Consider the following 17,150-nt stretch of genomic DNA (forward strand, 5'->3'; position numbering starts at 1 on the left):
TTTGGAGGATGAACAACTGCATGTGTGATGCTGGTGCGTTTGTGTGTGTACGAAGTGCAAGTGTGCGGGTAACTTCAAAATATAACACAAATAAAAATACAATGAGACCCATCTTGGTCACAGTTACAATAATTGCTTAGGAGCAACAGAGCGGAGCCCGACCGCCCGAGTAAAGGGTGTATTTTTGACACGCAAAATAGAGGGGCTGGGAAGAAACAAAATGCTTGATAACAATAATGACAAATCGGAGTACGATTATTAAATGGCAAAGAGGGATTTGACATTCCCGCTCATCAAAACTAGTTCAGTCTATAACAATGGATTTTGTGATTGACACAGGAGTTTTGCAAAACAAAGAGATTTGTTGTGCGGAGGAGAAAAATGTATGCATGTTAAAGCAGACTCTGAGATGATGCTTAATAGCAATAACGTCATTTCGGAGTACAATAATATTAAATGGCAAAGAGGGTTTTGACATTCCCGCTCAAAAAACAAAAAAAAGTTCAGTCAATTACAATATAACAGATAGACTCAAATTTTTGGAATGCTATACAGATAATAATTATTGATAAAGAGTGAGGACTTCGGTCTTGATAATACCAGTCGTCAAGATCAAAGGATAACGAATACTTGTCTCAAGCCCATTTGAGGGTAAAGAATACATTCCTGCATGATACAAAGTTCTACTGCATGTCCCCTGGAAGGAATACAATCATGACAATTTAGGATTAGTGACAACCGTACAATTCTTTCAAGATTCAAATGCTTTACCCATTTGGACAATCGAATTTTCCATCATGATAATTGTCACATAAAAAAACCAAAAAAATAAAAATAAACAAATAAATTGAGTTTTGAGAAGAAAGTTAGGCTTGTCAAACAATGGACCCATCGCACCCATGCGTCGAGTATTTCTGAGATAGAGCACCACTGCGGACCAACATGAAGATTGGTCAGCCGTGGCGCGGAGAAGCCACGCCCAAACGTTAGACACATGTGAACGATAAGTCCATGTATTTGTTACATTTTAATAAGCCCATCATATACGAATCGCGTGACTGACACGGGTGTTTTGCAAATCAAAGAGATTCGTTGTGCAGATGAGAAATATTCATGCATGCTAAAGCAGACCATGACATAATGTTTGATAGCATGACAATTCGGAGTACAATTATTAAGTGGCAAAGAGGGTTTTGACATGAATTCCCGGTCATCAAAACAATTTCAGTCAACCACAATAAAACAGATGGATCCAAAACAGTTGAACGCTATACAAATAATTATTGATAAAGGGTGAGGAATTCGTTCTTGACAATCCCAGTGATCAAGATCAAAGGTTAATACAAATTTGTCTACGACCCTGAGGCCAGTGGAGGGTAAGCTATACATTCCTGCATGATACAAAATGGAGCTGCATGACCCCCGAAAGGTCATGACAATTTGAGATTAGTGACAACAATACAATTCTCTCAAGATTCAAAAGCTTTACACATTTAATGTGGTTTTGAAAAGAAAGTTGGGCTGGTCAAACAATGGACCCATCGCACCCATGCGTCGAGTATTTCTGAGATAGAGCACCACTGCGGACCAACATGAAGATTGGTCAGCCGTGGCGCGGAGAAGCCACGCCCAAACGTTAGACACATGCGAACGATAAGTCCATGTATTTGTTACATTTTAATAAGCCAATCATATACGAATCGCGTGACTGACACGGGTGTTTTGCAAATCAAAGAGATTCGTTGTGGTTTTGAAAAGAAAGTTAGGCTGGTCAAACAATGGACCCATCGCACCCATGCGTCGAGTATTTCTGAGATCTAGAGCACCACTGCGGACCAACATGAAGATTGGTCAGCCGTGGCGCGGAGAAGCCACGCCCAAACGTTAGACACATGCGAACGATAAGTCCATGTATTTGTTACATTTTAATAAGCCCATCATATACGAATCGCGTGACTGACACGGGTGTTTTGCAAATCAAAGAGATTCGTTGTGCAGAGAAATATTCATGCATGCTCAAGCAGACTATGACATAATGTTTGATAGCATGACAATTCGGAGTACAATTATTAAGTGGCAAAGAGGGTTTTGACATGAATTCCCGGTCATCAAAACAATTTCAGTCAACCACAATAAAACAGATGGATCCAAAACAGTTGAACGCTATACAAATAATTATTGATAAAGGGTGAGGAATTCGTTCTTGACAATCCCAGTAATCAAGATCAAAGGTTAATACAAATTTGTCTACGACCCCTAGGCCAGTGGAGGGTAAGCTATACATTCCTGCATGATACAAAATGGAGCTGCATGACCCCCGAAAGGTCATGACAATTTGAGATTAGTGACAACAATACAATTCTCTTAAGATTCAAAAGCTTTACACATTTAATGCGGTTTTGAAAAGAAACTTAGGCTGGTCAAACAATGGACCCATCGCACCCATGCGTCGAGTATTTCTGAGATAGAGCACCACTGCGGACCAACATGAAGATTGGTCAGCCGTGGCGCGGAGAAGCCACGCCCAAACGTTAGACACATGTGAACGATAAGCCCATGTATTTGTTACATTTTAATAAGCCCATCATATTATACGAATCGCGTGACTGACACGGGTGTTTTGCAATTCAAAGAGATTCGTTGTGCAGATGAGAAATATTCATGCATGCTAAAGCAGACTATGACATAATGTTTGATAGCATGACAATTCGGAGTACAATTATTAAGTGGCAGAGAGGGTTTTGACATGAATTCCCGGTCATCAAAACAATTTCAGTCAACCACAATAAAACAGATGGATCCAAAACAGTTGAACGCTATACAGATAATTATTGATAAAGGGTGAGGAATTCGTTCTTGACAATCCCAGTAATCAAGATCAAAGGTTAATACAAATTTGTCTACGACCCCGAGGCCAGTGGAGGGTAAGCTATACATTCCTGCATGATACAAAATGGAGCTGCATGACCCCCGAAAGGTCATGACAATTTGAGATTAGTGACAACAATACAATTCTCTTAAGATTCAAAAGCTTAACACATTTAATGCGGTTTTGAAAAGAAAGTTAGGCTGGTCAAACAATGGACCCATCGCACCCATGCGTCGAGTATTTCTGAGATAGAGCACCACTGCGGACCAACATGAAGATTGGTCAGCCGTGGCGCGGAGAAGCCACGCCCAAACGTTAGACACATGTGAACGATAAGCCCATGTATTTGTTACATTTTAATAAGCCCATCATATACGAATCGCGTGACTGACACGGGTGTTTTGCAAAACTAAGAGATTCGTTGTGCAGACGAAAAATATTCGTGCATGCTAAAGCAGACCATGACATAATGCTTGATAGCAATGACAATTCGGAGTACAATTATTAAGTGGCAAAGAGGGTTTTGACATGAATTCCCGGTCATCAAAACAAGTTCAGTCAACTACAATAAAACAGATGGACCCAAAACAATTGAATGCTATACAGATAATAATTATTGACCCAGAGTTAGGAGTTCGTTCTTGACAAACCCAGTAATCAAGATCAAAGGTTGATAACAAAAAAACATTTAAAAAAAAACTTGTCTCCAGCCCCCAGCCCAGTGGAGGGTATGCAATAAATTCCTGTATGATTTAAAAAAAAAAAAAAGTTACCGTATGACTCCTGAAAGGTATACAATCATGACAATTTAGTATTCGTGACAACGTTTAATTCTTCCAGGGTTCGACTGCTTTACGTATTTGGACAATCGAATTTTCCAAAATTTTCCAGAATTTTCCAGTCACAAAAAAGTAAAACACGCACACAAAAAACATCCTTTCTTTTTCTTTTTTTAAATGCAGATTTGAAATGAAGGTTAGGCTGCTCAATTAATGAACCCGTCGCTCAAAGCGTCAATTATCTTTGTGATAGGGCGTCACAGCGGACCGATGTGAGGATCGGTCAGCCGTGGCGCGGAAAAGCCGCGCCCTGTTCCAACGTAACACGCACTTGAACGACGAGCCCAAATATTTGATACAGTTTGATAAGCGTTTCATACAAATATAGGCTTTGTGATTGATACAGGTGACCCTGCAAAACAAAGATTTTCTTTAAACCTTTCTGTCGGCATGCAAATTTAACCATAATTGGGTGACATTAATGGTCTAGTATGCAATGATTCCCATGGTCGGTTACCCGTTCAGATACATGTATTTAAGTCCAAGGGTTTATATATTGCTTTAACGACTATATTCAAGGTTAATGTTGCTGTAAATGGAACAATCTAACGTGGAAATATGCTGTAAAAGAGAGGGGTTAACACGAATCAAAATCCTGTCACAAAAAGCTTCCATAATTCAAAGCAAGATGTACTTTGACACAAATACTTGCCCATAACCCAACGGGGGTGGGGGTGGGGGTGGGGAGGGGTTGGAAAATATGTAACTTCTAACCTGCGAATTAAGTGACGTCCAAGGGTCCATGGTTAGATGGTAGCTTTATCGGCCATGTACTACTCTACGGTCTATAGGGTGGTCTATACCCCATGAGAAAAAAGGTGGGCGGGGCCAAAAATATACAGAGCTACATGTACATTCTTAGTTATAAATATATCCTGCGGTGGACTGCGAATTGAATGATGTTTATAATCAGGTTTTACCACTGGAAATTGCAGTAATAATATAATGTAATACCTCCAACATTTGGTAAAGAGTTTGGAGTTGGCAAATGCTTGGGTTTAAACTTTCCATTCATCAAGTACAGCGATGGGAAATACATGCCTCCAACCTAACGGGTGTACTTTTCGTTGATCTCTAGGGTTTTAACAGTATTATTTTTTTTTTTCTTTCTTTCTTTCTTTTTCCCCTTTTTTTCTTCACACGTTACATGAAATGGCTTCCTGTAAATATATCGACCAAATTCATGGTTTTTGTAACAAAAAATATGAAAAAAGGAAGCACTTTAGTTTTATCTTAGAGCATAAGCAAAAATCAGAGTCCTGATTACAAAATTGCTTCAGAAATTCAAAATTCAAAACAAAGATTTACTTTTCATGTATTATTGTTATTTCTAAGCAAGGCATTTGAAACTCGATGCAAGCAATGTACAGTGATATTAAAGTGACATAGAATATAATTATAAGTATGATTCATAAACTTCTCGTTTACTTTACTCACTTATATCAAATTTCGTTTTTCGGACCTCAAATTAAAAGATGAATAATTGTTTGTGTCACCTGGTAAAACGTTGATTTTGCTCATTCTCTGTAGGGATTCCATGTGGTAGAACCTTTCTCCTTCCATTGGAGGACGATTTTAGCACCTTGCAACTTTATTCTCGTAGATTTCAAATAAGAGTCTTGATAGGCAATTTGTGAGTAGCCTAGGCCTACTTTTCTGAGATTAATGGGAGTCTAGTTCTTTTCATGAATTGGTAAATAATCAGTTCTAGGTTTGCTTTTTAGATATTACAAGCAGAGGTTGCATTATGGTATTGAATATGTGATACAGTATTATAAACTGTATAAAATAGATAACAAGAATAGGCCTACATACAGACATTTATCAAAAATAAAATACTTGTGTATTGCACTTAAATTATTTCTATGATCTATGCTCACTTAACTGCATAAGGAAGAAAAGGAAGAAAGAAAAATGGGATTAGAAAGAAGAATAACAAAGTTAAAAAGTAAAATATATATAAATAATAAATGAATTGAAGAAATAAAGAATACGGAATAGATACCAAGGAAGAAAGAAATAAATTGCAAGAAAATTGAAATGAAAAGAAGACAAAAGAAAAAGGGAAAGGAGCAAGATAATATTGATACCATATCTTCAATCTTGTTTTCTTTTATCTTGTTTTTGTTTAGGCCTAGCTACCATTTTTTCCTTTCCTTTCTCTTTTTCTCTTAAAAGTTCTCTTTGGTTTCTTTCTAAAATAATGAGGGAAGGGGGGGGGGGTGGGGGGACTCGATGATAATTCATCATTTGAAGGTTTACAATGTGAAGTACACGAGTTATATGCACCCACTGAAGAAAATCCATGTACAGGGTTGCTGCAGGAACCCCAGCACCCACAGATCCAACGCATGATGAGACAAACTCGAGAGAAAACTACACATTCTTTCACATACATTGAAGAAAAAAAAGAAGAAAAAAAATCCAAGATCGGTTGAACTCTTTTTGACCCCTCCCCAGGACGTCGATCAATTACATGTATGTGCCCCCCCCCCCCCCCCAAACTCTGGCTACGGCCCTGGCGATAATTACCCACTATTCAAATCTGACAGGTGCCCCTTTTTCTTCAACAAATGCCCCTTTAACTTCATAATAAGTGCCACTGTTCCATTTTCATAAGTGCCCCTTGTGATATCTGATAAAAGCCCTTTCATTTTTTTTTACTTTGACACGCGCCCCCTTAAACTTTCTAACAAGTGCCCTTTTACCTTTTGATATGTGCCCCTTTTCCTGTTTAATAGGAGCCCCAACCCCAACCCTTTCTCATAAATGCCCCTTTGACACATGCCCCCTTTTCCTTTTTTTATAATTCCCCTTTTCTCGCTTTCTCTGTCTTTCGAAAACTATCTTCTGCAAGGTTTGTTCTCTTGACTGAGCAACCTGTTGCAATTCCTTTCTGTCTCACTTTCAGTCGTACTTGTTGCCACTCATTTGCATTCACTCGTTATCAACTACCATCAACCATTCCATATTCACTCCATTACTGTCCACATTTCAATTTCATTCTCTTCACTCTCCCTTTTTGCAGCCTTTCTAGGAGCTTTGCTAGAAGTAGAACATTTTTAATGTAGAGGCCAGAGAAATGTTAATCATTTTATTCAAATATCTAACTTGAAAAAAAGGAAAGTGAAACATTGTTTAATTACAATATATTGACATAATTTTGTTAAAGAAAAAATTTGAATTTAACACTGGAAATTTGTAATTGGTTTGCCAGCCCCCCCCCCCCCCCCAAAAAAAAAAAAACACTCAAAACACAACAGTGGTACCAGGGTTTTTGTTAGGAGGCCCATGTACTGTATAATTTTTATTCTTAAGAATAGTTTTCTCTTTTTTATTAATTTGACATTGGCATACCGTAAATTTCACCAGGAACCCCCCCCCCCTCCCCCACATTAACAATCGACACTGCCATTACTTCTACCAACAGTAATGCTATAATTCAAAATTTCACTTTCTAAATCCTTCTAATATAATCATATTTGTACAGAGGATAAGATAAGAGGATAGCAAGCCCCCCCCCCCCCCCCCACTCCCTGTTTTCTTTAGTTGGGAAGCATCGAAACATGATTCTATGAAAGCTACCAGTTTGGATACGAAAGGCAATGAGGATTAGCAGTTTCCATATTTAATGCATTTAGAGTGTTGTCTTTCAAACCTTCTTACATACAATACTTGAAGTAGCAATAATTTCATAATCTACAAAACTTCCCATACAGAAGTCCATAGAGGTAAATGAATTTTAACATGTATAATTATAATCAAAATATCATTGATTAATTCAATCTTTGATATAGACTGATAGACCTTTATCAATCAAATTTGAAGGAGAATCTTTCTGCCCAGTCCTCAGTTTCATCCTATAAGATGGTAGTTGACATTGTTAGAATTTTAATGTTTATTCGTTGAGGATTAGTTATCTTTAATTATTTGAAAGTCGACAAGATGATAAACTTCATTAGCTTTATTTAATGTAGTATTCTACAAACATATAATACAAATAACATATAAATATCATGTAAATATTCCAGTTTAAACCCATCTCTATTGTCCTCTTTCATTATATGAGGGTGGCATCTTTAAGACGTAGTCTCGTGTATATATCTTCTGCATCCATCACTAAAGTTGTAGCCTAGTTTTCAGAAAAAAATATAACCCAAGTCTGTTGAATGGAAAAATGAAATAAGATATAAAAAAATCAACAATGACTAATAACATACACCCTGATACCTGCTCAGAAAAAGGAAGGACTGAAATTCACTTGGGGTTCTAGTGGGCAAACCTAAACTATTTTTTGTACAAGACTAGTTTAAATACTGACCGCATCTTAAATTATTACTGATGATCCCATTAAGACGATAGGCCTGCTGGAGCTCGGATCAGACAAGGTATGAAATAAGTAATACAATGTAATACAACTCGTGCTCATACCGGTAATTGAATAATACTCGGTTAAGTATGGGACATAAAATGACCAAACAACTTTGACCAGCGAATGTACTGGAAATAATGCTACTGAAACATACGTAATGTAGACTTATATTTCATCTATATTGACATTTAATTTTTAATCTAAATTACAATTGTGATATTAAGTCAATTATTCTTTTACAAGTCAACTGACAATGAAAAATATCTGTTTCAGATCTATAATTTTCTTCATGACATTTGTTCCACAAAAATTTATTGGGGGTACCTTCATGTATATTAGCACACTTGCTCGTATGAAGTGTAGTAGGCCCGCATCTCTAGATATGATCCCGTCAACATCCGTTCTTTGTTCCTCTCCTGAGTTTGCAAACCAGAATGCCTTCATCATCCACTGTAGAGAGGCATCATCCTACATGAGAGAAAACAAAGTAGGTACATGTACTTCAATTAAAAACTGATACTGATGGATACATATCAACCATAATACATCCTATAAACAGACTTTTATCAATCTTATTTTGTGTTCTTCTTCATCTTCATTGCTCAAGAAGTGAAAGTACCCCTTACAAAAAAAAAATGAGGGGTCCTGTGTATGTAGTGCTTACAATGTGCATTTGATATGGCTCTTCTAAACACAGGACCTCCTGTAAATAAGGACAAATTTTCCTAGAGGTGTCGTGGACGAGTGGATATGTCACCGGACTGTGGATCATAAGGTTCGCGGTTCAAGTCCCACCGCGGCACTAATGTCCTTTGGCAAGACATTGATCTACATTTGCCACTCTCCACCCAGGTGTTAAATGGGTACCCGGTAGGATGCGAAAGCTAATGTGGTTAGATTAGCAAGTGTGCGCTCGTAAAAAAGACGCCTGGCTGGAATGCTCCCCAGGGAGTGGAGAATGTGCATACATTGTGGGCGGGTAAGCCTGAATCCTATGACCGGGGTAATAATATATATATCTGTAAAGCGCTTTGAGAGGGCCTTCGGTCTTGAAAAGCGCTATATAAGAACTAGCTATTATTATTATTATTATTAAACATAGAAAGAAAAGACATCAATATTTGTATACTAGGTGCAGAACTAGAATAAAATATACCCTCCACTATATATGCTTGCAATGTCAACTTAGTTCCATTTCCTTTTGAGTGAATTAATAGGTGGTCGTTTAATATGTGTGTGCTAAATAACCTGATAACTGTACATGCATGGGACTTTCTGCTTCATCTTGCAAATATAAGAGATGTTGTAATGTCCTCCTTCCAGCTCTTCAGTTTCAATCTTTTGGAACAAAAAGAAGAAGAAAATCAATACGACAATCAAGGCATCCCTTTCTCCTTAACAAAATAAAATAGATCTAGCATAATTCAAATTAATAGATATTTTTATGTCATGGTTGGCCTTAATTTTAATATGGTGTGGAAATCAACATTCCTATTTAATGAACCACAGTACAAAGTAAAACTAAATGGAAGATTTAACTTGTGCATCAAACAGTGGTTTCTATGGCCTATGAACACGAAGCAGTACTAAGTAGAATTAGTTTATTATAACAAGAAGAGGTGGACTACATACCATATAAGCAGAGGCGGCGCTCCGAGAGGGGGGGGGGGGCAGAGTGCCCTCCCATTTGGTCAAGTACCCTAAAAGTGCCCCTTTTTGCATAGGAAAAGTGCCCCTTTTTACATAGGAAAGTGCCCCTTTTACTCTGACAAGTGCCCCTATTAAGTTTTTAAAGTGCCCCTTCCCCTTTTAATAACTACCCCTTTTAACTTGGATAAGCGCACCTTATATCTTCACATGTGCTCCCTTTCATTTTTAATAAGTGCCCCTTTTTCTTATAAGTGCCCCCATTTAAAAATAGGCCCTTTCCCTTCTCATAAATGCCCCTTTTCATCTATGAAAATAGTTCCTTTTCATTCTCTTAAGTGCCCCTTTTCATCTCTTGTAAATGACCCTATTCACTTCTGAGAGATACTTGTTTTACTTTGACAAGCACCCCTTCCCCTCCTAGTCAGTACTCTTTTCATCTCTTATAAATGCCCCTTTTATTTTGACACGTCCTCCTTTTCCTTCCTATATAATGCCTTTTTTCCTTATAAGCACCCTTACCCCTTATCATAATTACCGGTACCACTTTTCGTCTTTGATAAGTGCCCCGTTTATTTAAACATGTGCCACTTTTTCTTTTTAATAAGAGCCACTTCCCCTTTTCATTACCCTTTTAACAATGATATGTAACCTATTTCCTTTCTTATAAAGAACCTATCCCTTTTTCATAAATGCCCCTTTTCACTGCTTATAAATGCCCTCTATCAAAATCTGATGGGTGCCTCTTTTCCGTCGACAAATGCCCATGTTCTTATCATCCCTGGTGCATGCCTCTTTGTTTAGGTGTAAGTGCCCCATTTTCACCTCTGATAATTAGCCTTTGTACTTTGACACATGCTTCTTTTCTTTTCTGATAAGTGTCTTAACCCTTTCGATAAGTGTCCCCTTTTCCTCTCATCATTAAACGTGTCCCTAATTTCAAGCGACTAAAAGCAATTTCCCACAAAGCTCGCTCGCTACGCTTGCCCATAGTTATAGACGTTATAATTATGTAACTTATCACAGATCTATTCAGTCTTCCGTTATGAGATTGTGCTTATATAATCCCATCAGGATTGGGTTTTCCTCTTTATAAGATGTAATTTTTCGCACTGCAAGCCAAAAACTGCAAAGTATGATACTTAAAGACCTTGACCGGAGCGTACACAACCATACATCCACAGACGGCTAATGAAACACAAAATACAAATACAAGAAAGAAAAAATTAAATACCCTTTCATTACTGAGAAAAATGAAAATTACAGTACAACTGCCGCCCCCTCCCAAATTCGCCTCGGTCAAGAGCCCCCGCGCCGCACGGACTTGGGTGACGTCATTTCGTGTAGACTCGAATTGTTTGCTATAATTCTTCGCCGCGCGATGTTCGAGATCTACATTGATTTTGCGTACCGTGAATCCTTTCTGCTTTTTATCGATTGAAGTTTGAGAAGTTTTGAGAAGTCTTTCTAAAGAGAATGGCTACCCCAGTCGTCAGGGCAGATGCACAAGATGATTTAGTTATGGAATTTGAGTGTGAGGAGGATGGCAGTTGCGGGGAAAGCGGTGAAAATGACAGTGTCAGTGGTAGTAGTGACAGTCCGGACAGTGGCAGCAGCAGTGATACCGACAGCGATGCAAGTGATGCAGACGCCGGAGAACACGGGCGTATCGTCGAGTGGGAGTATGAGCCTTTACCTCGTGGTGAACCTGGGCAAAATGTTGGCGATGCTGGAAGGGCCAACAACGCAAATAGGCTTCATGAAAATGTCGAGGATTGGTAATTAAGACTTATCACTTATAAGCTTATTGAATTTGTTGTGCATTCTAAATATTTATTCCCCAAAAAAATTGAAATCAAATACCGTAGATCTCTAGACTCGGTCATAAATGGCATGTCTAATTCTAAAGTTAACTTGTTAGAATGATTCTCTAGATCTATGTCTGCGCACCTAAAATTCGACCTCGATTTCATTACACAGTAAGATATTATTTTTAGAATCATCATTGTTATTCCGTTCTTCATATTCTAATGATTACTGAAACAAAAAAACTCGACAAATTATTCACAAGAACAATTTTTTTTACGAATTTCAGACGGGCTCGTCATTTTGTGTAGCAAAACTGAAAAGTGCCCATGTCTGCGCACTCACTATTTTGCACGCAATTCAATCAAGCACAGTGAAGTTTCATACCAGGGACAACCCCCTGTTCAGACTTTTCTGTTTTGACAATGATTGAAATTTTCAGGGTGGCAAATGAAACTTGCTAAAACTCATTTTTAATCTTCCCAATTATTTTCACAAATTTTGGTATCTAAATGAATTGTTGAGGTTAAGATTGAAAATTGGTGTCAGTTTGATGTTTTGTTCTATAAATATCGCGCATTTACGTGGGTGCGCAGACATAGGCACTGCCTTGGGCACTCTTACCATACTACGACTATGAGAACGATGTCATTTTTATATTTATCAGGAAGCTGTAATAAAATATTTATAAAATTATAGTAGGTGTATTGATTTTTGTTTGAATCTTTCTGTATTTCAAGGTGTACATGTGGAAGATGTCGTGTGCCTCCATCTTTCAATGAAGGTGATTGTGTCTGTTGTCAGGAAATTGCAGAGGTCAAGGCAGAGGCTGATCGACAGGGTTCAAGTTGTCTGGTGGATTCTGAGGAGTTTGAGCCGGCCATCCTAAATGCGACAACATTGTACATCGGATGGATGGAGTACACAGATAGGTGGCGCCGAGCAGCCAAAGCATTTGGGGACAGGAACAATGAGTAAGTTATGTTTCTCCTTTTCATCATTTTGGCAAGGGCAAAAAAATAAATGGATTGATTTTGAAAGTTTATTGGGTGAAACTTTTCAAAACGAATTGAGTCACCGCAAGATGAATTACTAGTTTTGACCAAAATTCTTGCCTGGTGACCACTGGTGTACTAGCTGCCTTATCTGCAGGTGCTTCGGGGCACTTTTTCAGGAAATGTATACAAATAGGCAAGAATGACCACCGATTTGTGAGTTTTAGCATGTTACCCCCCCCCCCCCCCAATAATCTGTAGTTATGAAACACAAACTTTATATGCGATTTTGAATGTTGCCCCCCACCTCCCGACAAACAATGACTAACCCTTGGTCATTTTAGTTTTTTTAATCATTTTTATTTTCCTGAATTAATTAATAAAGAATTAATATTTTGACATATCAAATCATCTATCCTAAGAAAAATAATGAAATTTTTTTATTGCTTTTTATTTTACAGAAAATACAGGTATGTGGCCTACAGGAAAGTCGTGAGATGGTGTTGGGGCTGGCTCGGGAAGGACATCAGGGTGCAACTGCCAGCATGTGTCCATGCCTCAATAATGGAAGCGTATCCTGATGGACGTGGTCAGTACAAAGGGACCATCCTGCGTCGGTTGAGATGAGGATGTAACATCAACTATTGTCTTGCGAACTTTGAATGACTGTCATCTTCTATGTGATTGTCAGCCATCTTCTGTACGTTATTTGTGATCATCGGCTTTCATCTTCATATTCATCACAAATACTATTGTTTGAACTTCTCATGATGGTATGGTTGCTATGAACTTTGATCTCGACATTTGATTCTAATTTCCAAGAGCTGATATTCGAACTTTTGCAAAACTGTGATCAAGCAACGATTTCTTATGAGGAAGAATGTTGAAATCTATATAAACAAGCAACAAAAAAAAAACAAAAAAAAACACAACATGCCTTGTTCCTTCTCTTTTGTTATACACCCTGCAATGTAATTTGTTTTAATAATTTGAGCATTTCATATACAGTCAACCTGCCGAGTCAGAAAAGGGGAGAGAAAGAGAAAATGAAATTGAAAGAGAAAACGAAATTGAGAGAAAGAGAAATAACAGCATGGACACAACAAAGATAGACAGAGGAATAATGAGAGTAAGAGAAGGGAATTAGGGTTGACGAAATTTCAAATGTGTGATAAATGGTAAGCATCGTAATAAATCCAGGAAATCCTTTATTTTGCATCAAATCTATCCTCCCAAAAAGGATAAACCTTAACCCTATCTCCCACTCTGTCCCTCTTCCTCTCTCTTTCTCCTCTTCCACCCTCCACATTCCCATCTCTCTATCCCACTTCCTCTCTCTGTTTCCTCTTCCATATTTCCATCTCTCACTCTGTCCCTCCTCTCTTTCTCCTCCTCCACATTCCTATCTCTCACTCTGTCCCTCCTTCTCCTCTTCCACCCTCCACATTCCTATCTCTCACTCTGTCCCTCCTTCTCCTCTTCCACCCTCCACATTCCCATCTCTCACTCTGTCCCTCCTTCTCCTCTTCCTCCACATTCCCATCTCTCACTCTCTCCCTCTGCCTCTCTTTTCCTCCTCCACCCTCCACATTCCCATCTCTCACTCTTTCACAATCTCTCTTTCTCCTCTTCCATCCATCACATTCCCATCTCTCACTCTTTCACAATCTCTCTTTCTCCTCTTCCATCCATCACATTCACATCTCTCACTCTTTCACAATCTCTCTTTCTCCTCTTCCATCCATCACATTCACATCTCTCACTCTATCCCTATTGGTATCTATCTTTATCCCTCTTCTTCCTTCACATTCTCTATCTCACTCTCATTTTCACAGCAATTTCCATCTTTAAATTATGAAGCTTCCTACAAGACACCTATAATAGAAATAAACAAACAAGATTTGTGTTCCTTTAGATGAATTTTTGTTTACCTTTGCTCAAAATATTCTCAGAACATCCCATTGACGGTTTTTCCCCCCAATCATTTTCTTCTCTGTTTGTGCAATATATTTCAAAATGATGCACCATTGGAACAAAAACTTTGATGCAACATGTACATTACATTCATCCTTATTTTATGTAAAGTTTACAGGATAGATGACTATTTTTATTATATCTGCAAGGATGATTATTTTTCAATCTTTTATAACCAGGTTTTAGGACAAACAGGAAACCGCTGTTAGGAAAAAAAGTATGGATGCGATGAAGTATCATCACAATGTTTCCTCTTCTGTGATAATATGGCATGATCTTTAAAACTACTAACTTTGAAAATGAATAACACAATTCACCTCGGCAGAAAAGGGAAAAAATCAAAAACAAAAAATAAAGTCATATCTGGTGCAATACATCAAATGGTTCTTGTTGGTGATGAAATCATTGGTGATGACACTGTTGGTGAAATCATTGTTGATGACATTGTTGACGTTGATGATGTTGTCGTTGTTGGTTTGAGGAACCAATGATCTGTAAAGGGTTGAACAGCCTGCTGCCGACGGGAATGGCATTTGGTAGAAGGCGCGGCGTAATTTTCCTGAAGCCATACTTAAACTTCAAGACTTGAGACGAATCATACTGGTCTCGCTCAAAATGACCACTGCAGACATGGACATGGACCCTTTCTCGGGCATCGAACCCTTTTAACTTCAGTTGAATGAACTTCACCCATGCTCGCCTGATGGATCCTTCCTTCGGTAGTTCATGTATGGCAAAGCCATCATGAATAGTGTTGCTGCACCCATACAAGACACACCGGTTTCCCCCAACAGGCTTCGGCTTCTTGCTGGGCTCACCTTCCTCATCTGTGTTACTCCGTTTTGACATGCTGATAACTGCAATCTATAAAAAGAAAACAATACACCAATATTACAATTGATAGAAGATTAAAATGAATATAAATATGTCAAAGATCTACATGTACATTTACATCTAGACTTATAAAGTCGGGCAAGATAAAAATTAGTGCGAATCCTGTGATTCCTTATTCTTTATCAACTTTTGTTTTGTAATGCAAAATTTATCATTTTCAGGTTTCATTTTTCACAAAATATGTTTGAAATTTTGACAAAAATAACCTCATGATTTATAGATCTTGTACACAAATTAAAAAATTTTGGCAATAGACTTGTGGTCTTCCCATTTAGAATTAGCAATGAAATATTGCAATGATTTAAAAACTCATCTCTAATTGTAAGATCTTCTTTTCAAAGCTGCCTTGACAAAATAAAACTGTCAAATTTAACCATATAAGACTTTCAGAAGAGAGATGTGGCAGAGACAATAAGCAAGATCAAGATAAAATGGCAAAATAATAAATGATCTATAACATTAACATTGCTATTAAAGTTAGACAAAAGTTAGTTAAACTTAGTTTCATAGAAAAAAAAAAGCAAAGTTAATCTGTAGTCGGATAAAAAAAAAGAAGCAAAGTCAACAACAAATGACCGATGATTTTGTTTTAATAATCATCCCTGGCAACAACACTAGATCTAGACCATTTTGATTTGAATAAAAACAGTGTTTTCATCACGAGAAAGTATCAAGAAGAGGCACCCATGTGATTTCTGACATCAATTCAAAATAATTTAGTTCCTGGCTTCACTGTACTGCAGTGCACTGCCACTGGGCGGCACGAGTCCAAGGCCTAGATTCTACCAACTACCTAGTTTTCTTTTTCTTTTTTTTTACCTTTACCTTTACCGCAAATACTGGAAGAATGCTGAGACAGCAGTCGAGCTTCCAGATCTATCTTCTTGGTCTATCTTCTTGCACTCATACTCTTTAATAATAATTCTCATTATATGCAAGGGAGGCAGAGGGGCAAGAGGTTGCATTTTTAGGCCCAATTCTTCTTCAAAATCTCCATTTCATCTTCTTCTTATTTTTCATTGTTTACAGACTATATTCTAGACAATAAAACAATGTAGATCTAAATAATTCTTTGATTTAATGCTGGTAAACCATGCAAAAGGAAAGGCTATTTGTGCGATAAAAGCGAGCGAAACTTAGTTTTGTTCGAGAAATATTCCACGACCACCAGCATGACACGGCGCGGCAAGTCAGGCCGGGCCGGCCGCGGCCCGAGTGCTCTCGCGAGGCTCAGCGATAGATTGCTGAAAGTTGTGCAATCGCAGACCGAGCTAGGCAGGCAGCCAGCAGCGCGGGCAAATGATTCGTTTCAATCTAATTTAGTGGAAATTTGGGGTTGATATTCCATATTACGTAGCGTGAAATTAATACAGATATAAAATGTCAACATTCTAATCGTAAAATGTCCAAATACAGCTTCGACATTGATATTTACAACAACAAAAAAAGAGAGAAGAAAACTTCACATACCGACCACCATATGAAGAACCAGCTGCTATACCGAGTGGCCAAATAACCTACACGTTATGATGTCATCAGAAACGGGTAGAAACGGCCAACGGCTAGCGCAGCCGAAACTAAATCTCCGGGGTGCCCCTCTCAAATCCGTGAATCCTGGGGTTCGGATGCTAAATACTTCTTTCAGAGGCCGTGGAATCTCGAGAAGTTTGCATTTTCATATTCAGTAAATATTCACGAGTCCGTAGGTATATAATTTGTCTATATAATGCTCTGCTCCGGTCAAGGTCTTTAAG

The 17,150-nt window shown here is 38.1% G+C and overlaps 1 protein-coding gene and 1 long non-coding RNA gene across 2 annotated transcripts; one reads left to right on the forward strand and one right to left on the reverse strand.

The window, feature by feature from the left end:
• The first annotated feature begins 10,893 nt into the window (after window positions 1-10,893).
• Window positions 10,894-13,445, forward strand: LOC115921587. The gene is made up of 3 exons (XM_030979184.1): window positions 10,894-11,505; window positions 12,274-12,507; window positions 12,990-13,445. Exons 1-3 carry the CDS (start codon window positions 11,204-11,206, stop codon window positions 13,153-13,155), a joined length of 702 nt encoding a protein of 233 aa, XP_030835044.1. The 5' UTR covers window positions 10,894-11,203; the 3' UTR covers window positions 13,156-13,445.
• A 1,768-nt stretch (window positions 13,446-15,213) lies between these two features.
• On the reverse strand, window positions 15,214-17,150 carry LOC115921588. The gene is made up of 2 exons (XR_004062997.1): window positions 16,867-17,150; window positions 15,214-15,366 (listed from the first exon to the last, which is right to left on the reverse strand). It is a non-coding gene; the product is annotated as an uncharacterized LOC115921588 (long non-coding RNA).

Source organism: Strongylocentrotus purpuratus, unplaced genomic scaffold (assembly GCF_000002235.5).
Source record: "Strongylocentrotus purpuratus isolate Spur 01 unplaced genomic scaffold, Spur_5.0 spur5_scaffold_10, whole genome shotgun sequence".
Lineage (NCBI taxonomy): Eukaryota > Metazoa > Echinodermata > Echinoidea > Camarodonta > Strongylocentrotidae > Strongylocentrotus > Strongylocentrotus purpuratus.

What these genes read in the sequence shown, in the direction of transcription:
- LOC115921587 (XM_030979184.1), top strand. Translation starts at nt 11,204, where the DNA reads ATGGCTACCCCAGTCGTCAGGGCAGATGCACAAGATGATTTAGTTATG. An exon ending in CATGAAAATGTCGAGGATTG is followed by an intron (nt 11,506 to 12,273) that starts GTAATTAAGACT and finishes CTGTATTTCAAG; the next exon opens with GTGTACATGTGGAAGATGTC. An exon ending in TTTGGGGACAGGAACAATGA is followed by an intron (nt 12,508 to 12,989) that starts GTAAGTTATGTT and finishes TTTATTTTACAG; the next exon opens with AAAATACAGGTATGTGGCCT.